The sequence below is a fragment of the Antennarius striatus genome, chromosome 3 (assembly GCF_040054535.1).
Source record: "Antennarius striatus isolate MH-2024 chromosome 3, ASM4005453v1, whole genome shotgun sequence".
NCBI classification, from domain to species: domain Eukaryota; kingdom Metazoa; phylum Chordata; class Actinopteri; order Lophiiformes; family Antennariidae; genus Antennarius; species Antennarius striatus.
This window is the reverse complement of record NC_090778.1, coordinates 28,040,399-28,055,794: the sequence shown is the minus strand read 5'-3', so window position 1 is coordinate 28,055,794 and position 15,396 is coordinate 28,040,399. Positions and strand designations below refer to the sequence as shown.

At 47.4% G+C, this 15,396-nt stretch overlaps 4 protein-coding genes across 6 annotated transcripts; 2 read left to right on the top strand and 2 right to left on the bottom strand.

Annotated features, from left to right (window-relative positions):
- Window positions 1–529: 529 nt before the first annotated feature.
- rnf10 (ring finger protein 10) lies at window positions 530–6,638 on the bottom strand. Its single transcript, XM_068311718.1, has 17 exons — window positions 6,088–6,638; window positions 5,326–5,507; window positions 5,040–5,245; window positions 4,875–4,965; window positions 4,197–4,381; window positions 3,982–4,118; window positions 3,744–3,898; window positions 3,507–3,638; window positions 3,186–3,405; window positions 2,941–3,074; window positions 2,739–2,856; window positions 2,566–2,667; window positions 2,353–2,490; window positions 2,167–2,267; window positions 2,039–2,096; window positions 1,709–1,873; window positions 530–1,636 (listed from the first exon to the last, which is right to left on the bottom strand). Exons 1-17 carry the CDS (start codon window positions 6,251–6,253, stop codon window positions 1,563–1,565), a joined length of 2,364 nt encoding a protein of 787 aa, XP_068167819.1. The 5' UTR covers window positions 6,254–6,638; the 3' UTR covers window positions 530–1,562.
- Window positions 6,639–7,086: 448 nt separating this feature from the next.
- On the bottom strand, window positions 7,087–9,362 carry pop5 (POP5 homolog, ribonuclease P/MRP subunit). Of its 2 annotated transcripts, XM_068310463.1 has the most exons (6): window positions 9,228–9,362; window positions 8,268–8,410; window positions 7,771–7,920; window positions 7,609–7,692; window positions 7,247–7,414; window positions 7,087–7,213 (listed from the first exon to the last, which is right to left on the bottom strand). In XM_068310463.1, exons 1-5 carry the CDS (start codon window positions 9,245–9,247, stop codon window positions 7,293–7,295), a joined length of 519 nt encoding a protein of 172 aa, XP_068166564.1. In that variant the 5' UTR covers window positions 9,248–9,362; the 3' UTR covers window positions 7,087–7,213; window positions 7,247–7,292. The 2 variants fall into 2 exon arrangements, with proteins under 2 accessions (XP_068166564.1, XP_068166563.1); XM_068310462.1 differs by having other exon boundaries at window positions 7,089–7,414.
- A 197-nt stretch (window positions 9,363–9,559) lies between these two features.
- Window positions 9,560–13,011, top strand: unc119b (unc-119 lipid binding chaperone B). Its single transcript, XM_068310461.1, has 5 exons — window positions 9,560–9,896; window positions 11,171–11,284; window positions 11,548–11,659; window positions 11,748–11,920; window positions 12,008–13,011. Exons 1-5 carry the CDS (start codon window positions 9,671–9,673, stop codon window positions 12,118–12,120), a joined length of 738 nt encoding a protein of 245 aa, XP_068166562.1. The 5' UTR covers window positions 9,560–9,670; the 3' UTR covers window positions 12,121–13,011.
- A 395-nt stretch (window positions 13,012–13,406) lies between these two features.
- On the top strand, window positions 13,407–15,314 carry c3h12orf43 (chromosome 3 C12orf43 homolog). 2 transcript variants are annotated; one of them, XM_068310035.1, is made up of 6 exons: window positions 13,407–13,533; window positions 13,659–13,689; window positions 14,139–14,237; window positions 14,321–14,388; window positions 14,462–14,549; window positions 14,637–15,314. In XM_068310035.1, exons 1-6 carry the CDS (start codon window positions 13,422–13,424, stop codon window positions 14,932–14,934), a joined length of 696 nt encoding a protein of 231 aa, XP_068166136.1. In that variant the 5' UTR covers window positions 13,407–13,421; the 3' UTR covers window positions 14,935–15,314. The 2 variants fall into 2 exon arrangements, with proteins under 2 accessions (XP_068166136.1, XP_068166135.1); XM_068310034.1 differs by having other exon boundaries at window positions 14,462–15,314.
- The last annotated feature ends 82 nt before the right edge of the window (window positions 15,315–15,396 follow it).

The following is a 15,396-nucleotide window of genomic DNA, read 5'->3' as shown; positions in this document are numbered from 1 at the left end:
TGCAATCAGTACAAAAATAAATACTTATATTCATGTATGACTTCATGTCAATCCAATAGAATAATTATATATGAAATTCAGCGTCATACACATCTTATTTTGATATAGGCACATCAGACTAACTTCCGGTATGATCTTAATGTATTTTCTTACTGAAAAAGGGGATTATCCCATCCCATCTATTATCTCAGGTGAAAATACGGTGACTTCCAGTTAAAAAAGAAGTAAGGCCAATTCCTGTCGGAATGATATTTACTATTACAACTAACATAGTTTATAGTACATATGATAGAGAGGGTTTATCATCATGTTTAGTATCTCAGGATTAAAACTTTACTTTTTATTGTTCAAATTACGTGTTTTTCCTGTCCATAATCCATAAACTGTTTAATCAAACACTTCTTACCTACTGTGAAGTGCACACAAAAATCGATGAAATGCTTCCATCTGATAAATTTCATTTTTAAACAGTAAAAGGCTCCAAACATCTTTATAACGCAGACATAAATTAGCTATAATAGTTTATACACCAAGGATATTTCAAGCTGACGGCTGATGCCTGTCTAGATATAATGTAGACAATGTTCTAAATTTAGGAACTCTTTTGCATTTCAGAATGTTATTCATCTTGTGTTGCTAGTTTTCTTTGTCATCAGCTTTCCATGAATGTTTTATGAAAAACTTTGAACTGTATTTTACTTGTTTCAGAGGAGAATTATAGTAATAGCAGTAAAGTCCACAGAACTTTCCTTCTGCCTCCTGCGAGTCCTTCAGCCTAAAGACAGAACCGCCCCCATGCGGACAGATGTGGGTACTACATCAAACAGTCCTCAGCGCAGGACTAGTTAAACACGGTATCAGTTAAAAACATTAGACTCAGATTATTTGGTTGTGCATAATTGTTTATTCATTCCAACAGACTATTTCTGCCCACCAGCCTAGAATCCTGCTGAAACGTGAATTAAAGAATGCTGCAACAAAACCGACCGTCTTTCCCTACAAGTCTCCACATGTCCACCTGGGGACGACTACAGGCAGGTCAACAACTCAAGGTGAAGGGGAAACCGAGTGAGTGCAGGCGCCAATGAAACGAGTAAAAACAACAGATTTTCTCTTGAATTCAATACTGATTTTCAGGGAATTTTTGCAAAATACTATATTGTGGCCCACTCCTTAAATCTATCCTGATGTAGGTCGATGACGTGCTAGAAAACATGAACACTGAAAACCAAACGTGTGACAGGTGGAGTGAGTGTGGGATGATCTGAGGGTGCAGCGTCTACAGCTGGCTGACTGCGACTGGAACACCCAGCACCCCAGGATCATCCGTGACCGTCACTCCTGACCCTAACGGATCAAACACTTAAACGCTAGCACCCGCGAGCCAGACATCTGCCTAAGAGCTGCGCCAAGTGTTACCCATAATGCTTTGACAGGAAGTTACTGCATAGCCTGAATGGATGGTGAGTCAAACAGAACCTAAAATCAAAGTTTACTAATTCAAGCAGGTAAAGAAAGCGGCGAGAACACCGACAAACGGATCGAATCCCAGCCAGTGTCGTCTACTTGGTGTGAACCATGGAGGTGCTGAAGAGGAGCTTCACCTTCTTCTTCTTCTTCTTTCCTCCTTTCTCATCTGAAAAAAAGGGAAATAAATGAGGACCTACTCCAGAAGCAGCGCTGGACTCGACGGGGTTACGCGGCTGACCTGGCTCGACGACGGGCTGCGGGGGCGTCGCCGCTCCGCTGTCCAGCTGCAGCAGCGCCTTCTCGATGGCCTGGCTGAAGGAGTTCTGGAAGCTGGGCACCGGAATCCGGTCGGAGCCGTCGCTCTCCCCGTCGCTGTCCGCCACCGGGGGGGCCAGCAGATGGTCTACGAGGACGGAGAGGAAAAAACGTCATCAGGAGGAAACGGGTTTTACAGGAAACACACTGTTAAGTTCGGGAAATCTCACACACATTCATCAGCGTGTGTGACTTCAACCACACACACACACACACACACAGGTAGTCATCTATATCCATGGAAAACTCCTACCTTTCTTTGGAGTCACCCTGGGCCCCACATCCACTCTGGCCTTCCCGTCTTTCAGCATCTGTACGGGACACAGTAAGGCTCACGTTAGCGTTAGCGCTCCAGCACACCTCTCCACCCGTCACACGTACCTGTGCAAAGGACACGCAGTGGGCGTCGTCCTCCACGCTGCCCACGACGGGCGACGGGCTCGTCCCCGGTCCACCACTCAGACTCGGGAACCTGGTTGCATCTGGAGAAACAAAGTCACGGCGTTGAGACGCCTGAAGCTGAAACGTTCAGTTCAGTGAAGCTGAGGAGGAAGACGGCGGTCTGACCGGAGGAGGGGCTGCTGCCCGGCGGCGACGGCGGCTCCAGCGTGAAGTCGGGCTGAACGTGGAGGCCGCTGCCGAGCGGCGGAGACCCAAACGCCGGGAAGTGCTGGGGGTTCTCCAACCCGATGTGCACGTCAGGATCTGGAGGGAGAGTTTCACCGGTCATCTGCTTCCTCAAATTCCTCAGTGCGTTTCCGTGGCGACGGCTCTACTTACATTTTCCCTGCTTCTTGTTCTCCTCCATTTCAATCCTCTTCTCTCGGCGCTTCTCGTCCCTGGCCTTCTTCTGCCGCAGCCGCCTCCTCTTCTCGAAGTCGTCTGCGGGTCGGAGGAGAGTTAGAGCGAGCGTCAGACGGTTCACCTGCATCCTGGAGGAGACGCGCCTCAACCTGCGAACGTGTCCAGAGTCTCCTTGGACAGGACGGGTGGCTGCAGGGCCAACTCGCAGATGCTGAACTCGCAGGTGAGCGGCAGGTGAGCCAGGTATCGGTGTCGACGGCGAACTTCCTGCAGCGAAACACCGGAGAGACATTTAGGCGGAGACGGCGCCCACCGGTTACCGACCAGCTGTCTGTTCACGCTGCTGCTGACCTCAGTGACCGTCTGGCCCACGATCTCCACCACCCTGGCCGTGATGGAGTCCGGACTGGCCTCCAGGCTGCCGTACTCCCGCAGCAGACAGCGTACATTCAGAGGATGCAGGAACATCTGCTGGCAGTCGTCGGCTGGGAGGAGGAACGCCAGAGAGAGTCAGAGCCAGCAGTGTGATCGTAAAAAGCTTTTCAGAGGGTTTTCATGCTGCTGGGGTCTTTATAGAAACCTAAAACCTGACCCACCCTGGTAGAAATAGTAGTAGGGTCCGTGCACCACGCTGGCTGAGGGCCGGCCTGATTCTGGCGGCTGGGCGGGGCCCTCCACATCGGGCAGGGCCTCTGCAGGCTCTTCCACCACACTCTCCAAAACGCCTGCAGGAAAACACGGCTGCTCGGGGGCGGCGTCCTCCTCCGGGACCTCAGCCACCTCGTCGTCGAAGGCGGAGGCGTAGAGCAGCACAGGCTGTGGGGTGGAGACCGGCGCGGAGACCAGAGTGAACCCCCAAGTACTCACAAAATAGGAGCCACAACAGAACCAGTAAGATCAGGAGACCCGACACCCACCTTGGTGCTGCTGAAGCTCGTCGGCACGTCGTCTTCCTCAGGAGACGAAGGTTCATCCAGAGTCAGAGAGGAGAGGTCGAAGCCTTCTCCCGCGTTCAGCCTCTGCTGCTTCAGCAGCGCCTCCTCCTGCTCCTGCAGCAAACACACAAAACAGCCACTGTTCATCGTCACGGAGACGTCACATCAAGAAAATAGACAAGCACCGGCGCCAGAGGTTCAGAGTTCGGGCTCCCTTACCTGCAGGAGGCAGAGGGCGCTCTGGGTGAAGCAGCCGCCGGCGTCTTCCTCCTGGCTGAGCTGAGCCTCCAGGATGGCCTTGTCCTCCCCCACCAGGCTCAGCGTCTGGGCCGGGGAGGCCAGCAGCAGTTTGGAGTACGAGCTGAGAGCCGCATCTACGGAACAACGCAGGACCGCAGCTCGAGAAGAGACCTTCTGATGACTAGTAGATTACAAATGAGAAATAAACCGCTCTCACCTCCGAAGCGAACCGGCTCCTCCACCTTCACCCACTGAGAGCTGGGCATGGCCACCAGAGCACCCTTCTCCCGCCGCATCAGGCGCATGGTGATGACATCACCAACCACATACTGCCTGGTCTCCATAGCGACCACACTGCAACACAAACCTTTCTGTTAGGAACTTAGCTTGCGTAAGGAGGCCCTTTCCTCTCCCACTGGCCTGGTCTCCCACCTCTTCAGGTCGGCGGCGTGGACAGCCTCGTAGCAGATGGGACACTTGGACCAGCTCTTGTCGCTCAGAGACAGGTAGTGCAACATGCACGGCCAGCAGAAGATGTGTCCACAGCGGGTGATGCGGGCCGCCACCGTCGGGTAAAGGCAGATCGGACACGACGGGACCTCGTGGCTGTAGATCCGCTGCATATGGACACAGACTGATGGTCAGTGAATGCATCACAATGTAGACTCACTGGATTAAAAACAAATGCACCCCTGGAGATTATGGTTTGTCTTGGCTGTTCGTTTCTGAATCAACTGGAGGACGGAGGAGCAGACGACATTTTACCGTTTATAAGCTGCTGCTGGACAAACGTAAAAATCCCGTTGCACTCTCTGGATGAAGGCTTTGTGGTCATTTCTCTAAAATAGTCTGTTCAGATTAACTCACTGGCTCCCAACGACATCTATTATGTTTTTTTAAAGGGAGGGGTGGGAACAGATTGGTGGAGCTCGTCAGTGAAAATCAGGCCTTCAATCATAGCATCATAAGAACTGATCGTCATCCGCTCGATAATAAATTTTACGGAACAGAGGATGGTGATTCAGAGGAAAACGGAGAATGTGTGACAGCTTACGATGCAACAAAGTTGAGTATGTCATGAGTGGATTTGAGTGGAAGACAAACACTCACCACTTGCTGCACACAGTCCCAGTTGACCAGAGTGTCTGGGTCGGTGAAGTGAGCCTTGTAGTCCTGGTCGTCAGACACAACGAACTGGCAACTGAAACACGCCAAGATAAAGGACACGCGTTTGGACTCCGTCTCAGACAGATTAAACATGCAGGCGATGCTTACTTGGCCTGCAGGAAAAGCTCCTTGTTGAAGGGCTTGTGCTTGTGGCCCCACTTGTTTCTCCGACCCCAGGAGGAGTGGGCCACATCTCCGATTCCACTGTTGCCTCCACGGGGTTCAAAGGTGAAGTTCAGCAGGTGGTTCAGGCTTATTTTCTTCGGTCCAGCAAACTGAGCGGAGCTAAACTCTGCCCGGCGTGTCTCTGCTACCTGCAGAGGCGGAGAGGAATGTGTTCAGAACCGTTTCAGCGAGGGCTTCAGGAACTGGTGGAGGTGATCACAATGCCAACCTCCTCGCGTCGTCCTCCACCTGCAGCACCATACTGTCGTCCGCCTCTCTGAGCGGGTCTCTTGTCAAAATTCTTGCTTTTCTGTGAATTGGTGCGGCGAGGGCCTGGTAAAGGGTCAGTTTTAGGAAAAGTGGGCTCGCGCTTGCGGCTGTAGCGCTTTGAGCCGCCATTATTTTTGTTTTCTGAAACAAAAGACAGAAAAATCTATTATTTTAAATGGTATTAATCAGTAATTCTTAATTTGTGAAGCCTTATTTGTAAGAATAGTTCTTGTAGAGTTGCCAAGTTATGGTTACAACATCATAGTTAGTGAAATGAAAAATGGTCATTTTCTCTATCACTGATTATTTGTTACAGATCAGTGATGGTTCATCTGCATATTAACACTTTATTAAAAGTAAAACAATTAAAATAAAGTTTTCTGTACATTACCGCATCACCTTTACAGTGGACTTCCATTGAAATTTGATAGAATGATTAAACATCGGATGACTTTTTATTGCAGCTGACGGGTTGTGTATATAAGTTGTACTTTTGTATTCGTCAACTTTTTAATTACAAGAAAGAAAGTCAAGTAAACAATTAACACCTAATAAACGCAAACTTTGACCCCTTGACTCGCCACTCTAAGGAGCTTATCGAGGCTCCGAGGGTCAAATGTTTTGACAGCTACGTCACCGACGAAAGCCTAACGACTAGGCCTCAGCAGGCCCGGCTAGCTGCTAGCATCACAGCCATTAGCTTCAGCCGCGGCAGGTTCACCTGTTTTAGTCTTAGTTTCGCCCGGTACTGGTCCTGTAGAGCTGGAACGGGGCGGAACCTTGGTGCTGGTACTGCTGTTGGGGTTTTTCTCCATGTCTGTACCCGGACAGTGAGTGCTGTTGCGGGGGCCGAGCTCCGGGCAGAGAGCCGACGAGCTCGTTAGCATCAAACAGAAAAACGGAGGAGGAAAGCGGGCTGCGGTGAGTGCGGGTCAGGCGACGAAGGCCCTGATTCATTTCGGTCAAACGGGGGGACCCCATTACGGCGACATCTTGACAACAAATCAAACCCGAGAAAAAATAAGAGACACGATATCGGCGTCTCAAGTTATGCAGGCAGTCGGAGGAGAGGACGAAGGCTCGCCACGCGGGGCCAAGACCCCCGAATTCACGGCCTTCGCTCGTTAAGGAAAACTATTTGCCTCCAACGAGACTTCGGGTGTTTCCCAAAAGCTGAAAAATAGGAAAAAAACAAGGATTTTTGCCCAAAAAATACTCCAGTTCCAGCAAGCTACCACTAATGGCGACGGGTCGCCAAGCAAGAACTTGAGAGACCCGGATGTTGCATATACTGCCTGCGAATATAAATAAGTTGATTACACCTGCCCCGCAAGGGATGATGGGAAATGTTGTCAATGCTCTGAACCGGTTGAAGGAACGAAAACGTTATTTTGTCAGGAACGAAACCAAACTTTATATTTGTTATAAATGTTCTGGAACAGAATCCGCTACCTTATTTATATTTGCAAGAAACGTTATTAACCGAATCGGGAATTGTATTTTTTTTTTGTTCTAACCGGATCGGGAACGCCAATTCACGGGTGGAACATAAACCCGGAAACGTTAAGAAACTGTTTCTGTTCGGAACGAACGGCTTGGCAAAAAATTCTGGTTCAAAGCCCAGGATAAAAGCAGTGTTTGTGCCATATCTTATTGTATGAAGTGAGTGTTTCTTCACCACACGCCTCTAATTCTTAAACAACAGCCAACACATAACCTTAAACACTATAACTTTTATTTGTGAACAAATGGTACATACCAAAATAAATTTATTGAAATATAAAAATGCTTTAAATTCATTATGCATCACTTTTCGGTAGTAGACCATCCACCAAGCATGTGCAAAAAAACTTTCTTCTTTTCTCTCAATCTTCAAAAAACAACTTGAACACATGTATCTAAAGAAAATAACCTCACTTCCACCTTTTACTTTGTCATGCAAAGTCCATCTTCATCTTCCTCACTGTCTGTTTCCTCCCTAGTCTCCTCCATGGTGCTCCCTAATAGGTTACAGCTGAGAACGGCTTTGCGAACTTCTTTTTCTTCTTCTGTGAAGAGAAAACGAGCAAAACAAACAATCAAATCAGATTTTGCATTGGTTTTCAGTCTCCAGTGAACTCGCGCAATTAAAACAAATCAAATTAACTGTTAGGATTGGATTAATATTATTATTAATGTATTAATATGGTAATATATTAAGGATTAATATTAACAATAGACAACAAGCGGTTAAATCTCTCACCTTGGTTTTTACATTTCAGAAACATTCGATGGAGCTGCCTCTGGTTGTACTGGATCAGAAACTTCTGGCATGTTCTGATTGTTCCTTGATAAAAAACAACAACAAAAAAACAAAATGAATTGTGTCCACTTGATTTTTAAAAGTGATCATGGTTTTGCTCACCTCCCACATGCAGACAGTTCAGGAAACATGGGACAGTCTGCCCACGTGTATCCACACTGGTAATGAAGGGCAGAGCCGACCAGAGGAGTCTGTAGAACCTTTTGGGGAAACGCAGGAACACTATCCCGGTATGAGCGTTCAGATACTTCACTGCAAAGCAGAGAAGTCAGTGAGCTGGAATAATGAACAGTAACTTGACTCTTACAGGGAGCATTGTGGGTAATTTTGACTTCACTAGAACCTAAACCATCCCGGTGCGTGTTGTCCTCTGGTAACGTCATTTAAAAATTTATTACAGACTCAAGACTCTCTACAAAGACAACACATCAAACCTCTGACATGTGGAGAGAGAATAAATTACACCTCTACACACAAGCAAGTCTCACCTGTGATTTTACATTTTATACATTTAATTTATTAAATTATTTGATGATGTATTGATATATTGTGTATTCTGATAATAAGGCCGACACAGATCGTCTCCTCCTGCTGCTCACCGGTGAACCTCAGGCTGCACATCGCCATCCCATAGTCCCCGTGGGCGCGTCCCACCGCCGCCCTCACCGTCAGAGCGATGGAGCGTTCGTCCAGCAGCAGCAGGCTGGTCCGGTCAGAGACCACCACCTCACAGAGGAGGTACCTGTCACACGACACACACGTTAGGAACACACACACACACACACACACACACACGTTAGAAACACACACACACACACATTAGAAACACACACACACACACGTTAAAAACACACACACACACACACACCTTAGAAACACACACACACACGTTAGAAACACACACACACGTTACAAATACACACACACACACGTTAGAAACACACACAGACACATTAGAAACACACACACGTTAGAAACACACACACACACACACACACACACACACACAAGTTAGAAATACACACACACACACTCGTTACAAACACACGCACGCACACACACAGAAGTTAGAAACACACACACACACACACGTTAGAAACACACACACACACACACGTTAGAGACTCACACACACACAACTACACAAGAAACACACACACACGTTAGAAATACACCACACACACACACACACACACACACACACACACACACACACACACACACACACATTACAAACACACACACGTTAGAAACTCTCACACACACACGCGTTAGAAACACACACTTTAGAAACACACATACACAAGAAACACACACACACACACACACACACACACACACACCAGTAAAACACATACACTGGTAGAAACACGCACATCAGAAACACACACACAGGTAGAAATACACACACACAGGTAGAAACACACACACCAGTAAAACACACACACAGGTAGAAACACACACACACACCAGTAAAACACACACACACAGGTAGAAACACACACACACACACACACACACACAGGTAGAAACACACACACACTAGGAGTACATCTCACCGTGACTTCAGGCGAACCATCGCTGCTCGTCTCTTCTTCCGTGACAACTTCCGTCAACAAACTCTGTGACTTCCGGGACGCAGCGCCACCTGCCGGATGCCGGTGCAGGGACAAAATGTTATCGATGGGATCATTTTAAAAAAATCTACTGGATAATTTAAACCCAATCTTAATATAATTTCTCAAACTGTGTTAACGAAGGCTTTGGAATCGGACACGCTGAAGTCATTTCACACTTTGGCTGACAGGATGGGACGAAACGGGACGCCCCGGGCCGGAATCCACGCCCACCCCATCGGTAACCATGACAATCCCCATCGCGCTCAGCCAATCACAGCCGGACTTCCCCGTCTCCTGTACGCGCATCACGCCATCTTGAAGCTCCCCCCGCTGTTTCTCCCCTAAAACCCACAATAAACCTTACGGTCACCGGAGGTCCAGGTATGAACAGTTCCCGGAACAAGACAGCCAGTAAGGGGCAGCCGGAGCCGGACGCCGGTGCGGAGACGAACCACAGGGACCGGAAGAGCGGCGGAGGGATGCTGAAGAAGCTGAAGTCGAGGCGCAGTCAGACGGACAAGTGGCCCGTGGTCACGGAGAAGGACCTCCGGGCTCTGGGGACGGAGATCACCCCCGACCACGTCCTGGGCCTCCGGGCCGTCACGGAGGGTGAGCTGCGGGAAGCTAACGTCATTAGCATGGCTGCAGTCACAGCCGGCAGCCGGGGCTCAGAGCTAACTGTGGCTAACTGACGACTTTACGAACTCTGTTGGTTTTAGTTATAAAAATACTTCTTTAAAGTGCTGACTCGGTCAAAGGCTTAAACTTTACGGTCATGTTCATCCCTTGTTCTGACTTTGACGTCATAAAGATGTGGCGTAAGCAGCAAGGAGGCGTCCCAGGGGCGCAGCGGGGGGTCCAGGGGTCAAAGACTCAGAAACGCGTCATCACGGTCATTCAAGGGTTAACGCTGGAACCGAAGTTCGTGAATTTTCAACAACTGAAAAATCGTGATTTTACGTGATCTGCTCAGAAAGTAATGTTAATGTTGTCATGGGAACATGTAGAAGTTTATATCAATAGCTAATAACTCAGTCAATTTCAATAACTAACTAGAACCAATGAAGTCACAGACTACAACATCCTGCGACACCCCTGAATTTAAAATTTTACCCTGACCTATTTGCTTAGGTCAAAGGTCAAAGCTAGTGGTCTGACCTACTTCACACCGGCCTTCTCCCTCGTCTTTCTATCTTATCCGGTTCCCGAGTGTACAAAAGTTGAAATTTGACCTTGACCTACGTTTCTCAAGGTCATCATCTCATTTTCGTCCCCTTTGCTGCCCGAGTAATGTGCTTTTTGTTTCATCTTTCTATCTGCAACGGTTGTGAAGATATTTGGTGGACAAACAGACGAACACACGGACACACGGACACTGACAATAACAATACATCGCCGCTGTGAAGCGGGATGTAATAACTGAAGTTTATATCAATCACTAATGTCCCTTCAGGGATTAAAATCAGCATGTCAAATAAAAAATATATAAAAACAAAAATGAAAAATCGGAGGTAGCCTGGAGCGCTAATAGTGATATTAGGCAGGACTTTCCTTCGCACCGGTCCACACGAGGAGACAGAAGAGGGGGGTGTTGGGTTCTGTTCTCAGGCAGGTGTGAGTCCAGCGATGTAAGGAGGGTCACGATAAGGAAGAGGAGACGGGAACCCTCAGAGTCTCTTCATCCGACACAGTTCCAGCTCAATGCCTCCGATTGTTTTTAGTCTTTTTCCGTTCCAGACAACAAAAGCATCAGTGGATTTCCCTCTGCTCCAGCATGACTCATCAGGCAGAAAGTACTGAACCCTCAGTTGTTTCTAGGCAGCACTGTATCACCGTGTGTTGTGTTACGCTAACTGTCTCCATTATCCCCCCCCCCTCCCCAGACTATCTCTGCAAACCTGAGGACAACGTCTACAACATTGACTTCACTCGTTTCAAAATCAGAGACTTGGAGACAGGAACGGTGCTGTTTGAGATCGCCAAACCCCCCAACAGCGGTGAGTGACGGTCGAGCCGGTCGCTCCATCAGGAGCAGCGTTCCTAAAGCGGCTGGACCAATGAACAGCAGGATGTCAAAGCTACGCGGTTTATACTATATCAGCAGTATTTAGACAAAGAAGAGGACATGTTTAAGAGTACAAGTACAACGAGTTGAGGTTCTACTGTGTTCAAAGATATATCAGAATGTGTCCATTTTAATCTCCTAGTGGAATACAGGACATCTAAAGTGGAAACATCTCTACATTCTTGTTTCCCGCAGCGGGTCCAGTGGACGGTGAGGACGAGGGCGGTGACGTGGACACCAGTGCGGGACGCTTTGTGCGCTATCAGTTCACACCAGCTTTCCTGAAGCTGTGCACCGTTGGAGCCACGTAAGTCGCCGACGTGAGCTTTACGCTCCGTTTCCCATGAATCTCTCTGCTCCAGCTGATCTGTAAAGTCCGTCTTTCCCGTCCTCAGCGTGGAGTTCACGGTGGGGGACCAGCCCATCAACAGCTTCCGTATGATCGAGAGACATTACTTCCAGGGACGCCTGCTCAAGAACTTTGACTTCGACTTTGGTTTCTGCATCCCCAACAGCCGCAACACGTGCGAACACATCTACGAGTTTCCACAGCTCCCAGAGGACCTCAGTGAGTTCCACGGCTCGCGACGCAAATGTCGTCTTTGGTTTTCTGTCCCGTCATCCTTCATTTCTTCTTCTCTCCTTCCTCCTCCAGTTCGTCAGATGGTGGCGCACCCTTACGAGACCCGATCAGACAGCTTCTACTTTGTGGACAACAAACTCATCATGCACAACAAGGCGGACTACGCTTACAACGGCGGTCTGTAACACCTGAAGGGAAGGACGCGTGCAGAGGATTGGCTTCCTAAATCTTCTTTTTGGGGGGATGGAAGTTATTCCTTTGCGGACAAACATCCGTGAGACTCAACGGATTGCGTGAAACCGCTTGAACACTTTTGCCTTACGTTTCTTGCCGTCTCTGCTGGAAAGGGACTCCATAGACCGCGTTAATCCTGTTAGACTTTTGTTTCTGCTGATGTGTCCTTGAACTACCTTCTGCCTCAAAGCGAGCATTAACTAGTTGTTTTACAGTATTGTTAGTCGTAGACTTGTTTCATTCTTCCTTTCTGTCAGATTTAAGCTTGATGTTGACGTTATGTTTGAAGATTTAAGTCAAGGACAGTATGGGCTCTCATGAAGTCATATGCTAATATTTGTTACAGTTCTGTGACAAAGTCGACTGTTCTATCAACTTAGAACCTCAACGCTCTGGGATAAATGAAGAGACAACAGTGGAATGTGACTTTTCTGGTACGCCGTTGGTCTCTAAATCTGTTTGTTCTACCTTATTTAATCCTGTTGAGGACTTCCTAGTTCGTGTAGCACAACATCACTGTGATTCAAGACCTGAGGATAACCGGACAGTCGCTGCTCCGTTAAGTTTCTCCACAGCACACAGGACAGTGATGCCTCTTTCCCACCAAATTAGATCTGGCTCAAAAACCAGTTCTGTTCAGGGTTATTAAAACCTTTGATATAAACTGAAATAGCCTGGATAGATTGCATTGCTGATGGGTATTTATTATTGAAACCCAAAGTGTGGATGAAGAGAAAAATTTCCTGCCTCCAGAGGGTGAAACGTCAGGTCAATCTGTGTCTTCTATGTTGTTTTGTTCTAAAAGGGAATCAATATTTTTGGATTCATTAATAAATATGTTTACCATGGAGGGTCAGAATTTTTTTTGTCTGCAGGATTACAAGAAAGTATATAAAACAAATTTCACAAATTGCTGCGGAGGTTGGACCTGGGGCAGTGTCATTAAATTTTGTTTATTGGTCCAGATTCCGTTTTTATTTTTTCTAACAATTTAATGGTAATTTTAGCAACATGCAAAAAAACATTGTTGATGTATAATTTTTGTAGAATTATAATCTAATCATGCCTGATATTTTTGAATAAGGGCCTAAATGATATGAGTAAAACAATCTTCATTTCTAGAGTCAGAAACACTCAGTTTACAGCTATTTTGGAGTTTATCCTCCTCGATAAACGCCTGGGCCGAGCTCCTCGGACTTCATTACCCAGAAGCCTCGGCTGAAAACAGACTACCGCCACCAGCGCGTGCTTCATGATGGCGGCCTCCTGTAGGAAGAAGCTCAGTGACTCCAGCAGCAGCGACGATGAGGAGCTGAGGAGATGCCGGGAGGCGGTGTGGGAGGCGCGGAGAGGAAACGAGACGGGTGAGCAGTTCGATGCTGTTCGGGGGAAGATTTTTAATAATTTAATGACGAAGAAACGCCGGGAGAAACTTTAGCTGCGATGCTAATAAACGTTAGCTAAAGCTAGCTGTGTTCGTGTGTTGTAGATGGAGGCAGCGACGTGCAACACACAAAACGGTGAGTGAATTTACTGCATTTAAATTTTTACTACATTTTATTTACATAATATATATATATATAGTAAAAATGCATAATCAAGAAATTGAGCTGCATTTTCAAATCATGACTTTATTGGACCAGGTCTCCTTCTAAAGCAGTGTCAAATCTCCTTTTATCTGATACAATAAAGGATTCACAGATTATAATCCCATGTCCCATTTTTGACAGAAACCTGGTCTGAATGTGAATAATGCACTGAATTCTCCCTTTTCTTTGTGTAAATAAAGGGAAACTCATCATAAGTTAGTTTTGGGAAGAGAGTGCAGAAAATTGATTCCATATCTCCACACATTGATAGACTGCATGATTCTATCTATGATGTGTATCCGTGCAAAGAAATCTAATCCATAATCAATAATGAATGGTGATTATCAGATGTGTTCACATGTTGTCTGGCTTTGCTGCAGTGTTGTCGTCGCCCAACATGAACACGATGGAAACGAACTCCAGGTCACCCAGGGCTTTAGGATACACGTCGCCAAAAAGTTGGGCGCGTTCCTCGACAGGTGAGTCATGTGATGTCTGTGACGGTTTCGTATGACGGCTCCGTAATCCACGCAGCATCGTCTGATCTGTCTGCTCATGTCAGTTATATTACAGAGCAGCAGTCCGACCCTTCATCCTGTGTGAAAGCAGGAGAAAGCGATGAAGATGAAGGTGAAGTTTCTCTCTCCGTTGATGTTTTTATTGAAATTCTCTCCTTAAATCTGACGTTTGTTTTTTCTGGCAGGATTTCGTCTGTTTTCCACGTCGGTCCCGGGACAGACGAACGACGATCCTCCAGCTCCTGTGCAGCGCCGGCCTGTTCCCAGTTCCAGGTTCTTCTTCCGTATTTTGTTTTTATCCTACACTTCATCCTATATTCTCCGTCCGTTTGACTTTCTCCGTTTTTCTGTTGGTCTCAGCGACAGCGACAGTGAGATGGAAACCAGGCTGAAGGAGGCAGCTGTGTCCATCCAGGACCTGTTACCCGCTTCATCCCTGACGCCACCAGCGGAGTCTCCCCCCTCTGGAAAGGTAAAGACAACGCTGGAGGAGGAAGACCACGTGAAGAAGAAGAAGAAAAAAAAGAGGAAGCAGAATCCAGAAGGGAGCGACGCTCCTCCACGGACAAACGGCGACCACGAGAGGCTGGAACAGGAAGTCAAAATTAAACGCAAGAAGAAGAAGAAGCAAAACACAGAGGAGGAAACTTCAGGCTGAATTATGGGATTTTTTTTTTTATTCCCTGAACAGATGCTCAGAAACCCAAGGATGGAAACGCAGTCGTTACCGATTTTACAGAGATGGAGAATCTTTATTTATTTACACTGAACAAACAAGGATGTTTGTTTCACGCCGGCGTCACAGGAGCGCAAGAGGCCTCACGTGTAACGCGGCGTCGAGGGCGTCTTGTGAGGTTCTAGCGGCGACATCTGTCCTTTAGCCTCCCCGCTAACGGTGGAGGACCATCTTCTACTCTGAGGGTAAGGAGCGTCTGAATCTCACGCTGCCTCCTTGAGTTACAAACACTTTGGGTTGATTTTTCTTTCTTTCTTTCTGCGAGTTTTGCTGCTAACTGGTAGCGCTTTAGCTTTAATCTCCAGGAATGTTTTCTGGATTAAAACTTTACTCGATTCTGGGCGTGAATGGGTCGATCATGGCTGTCGTTCCCGTTCCTTTATG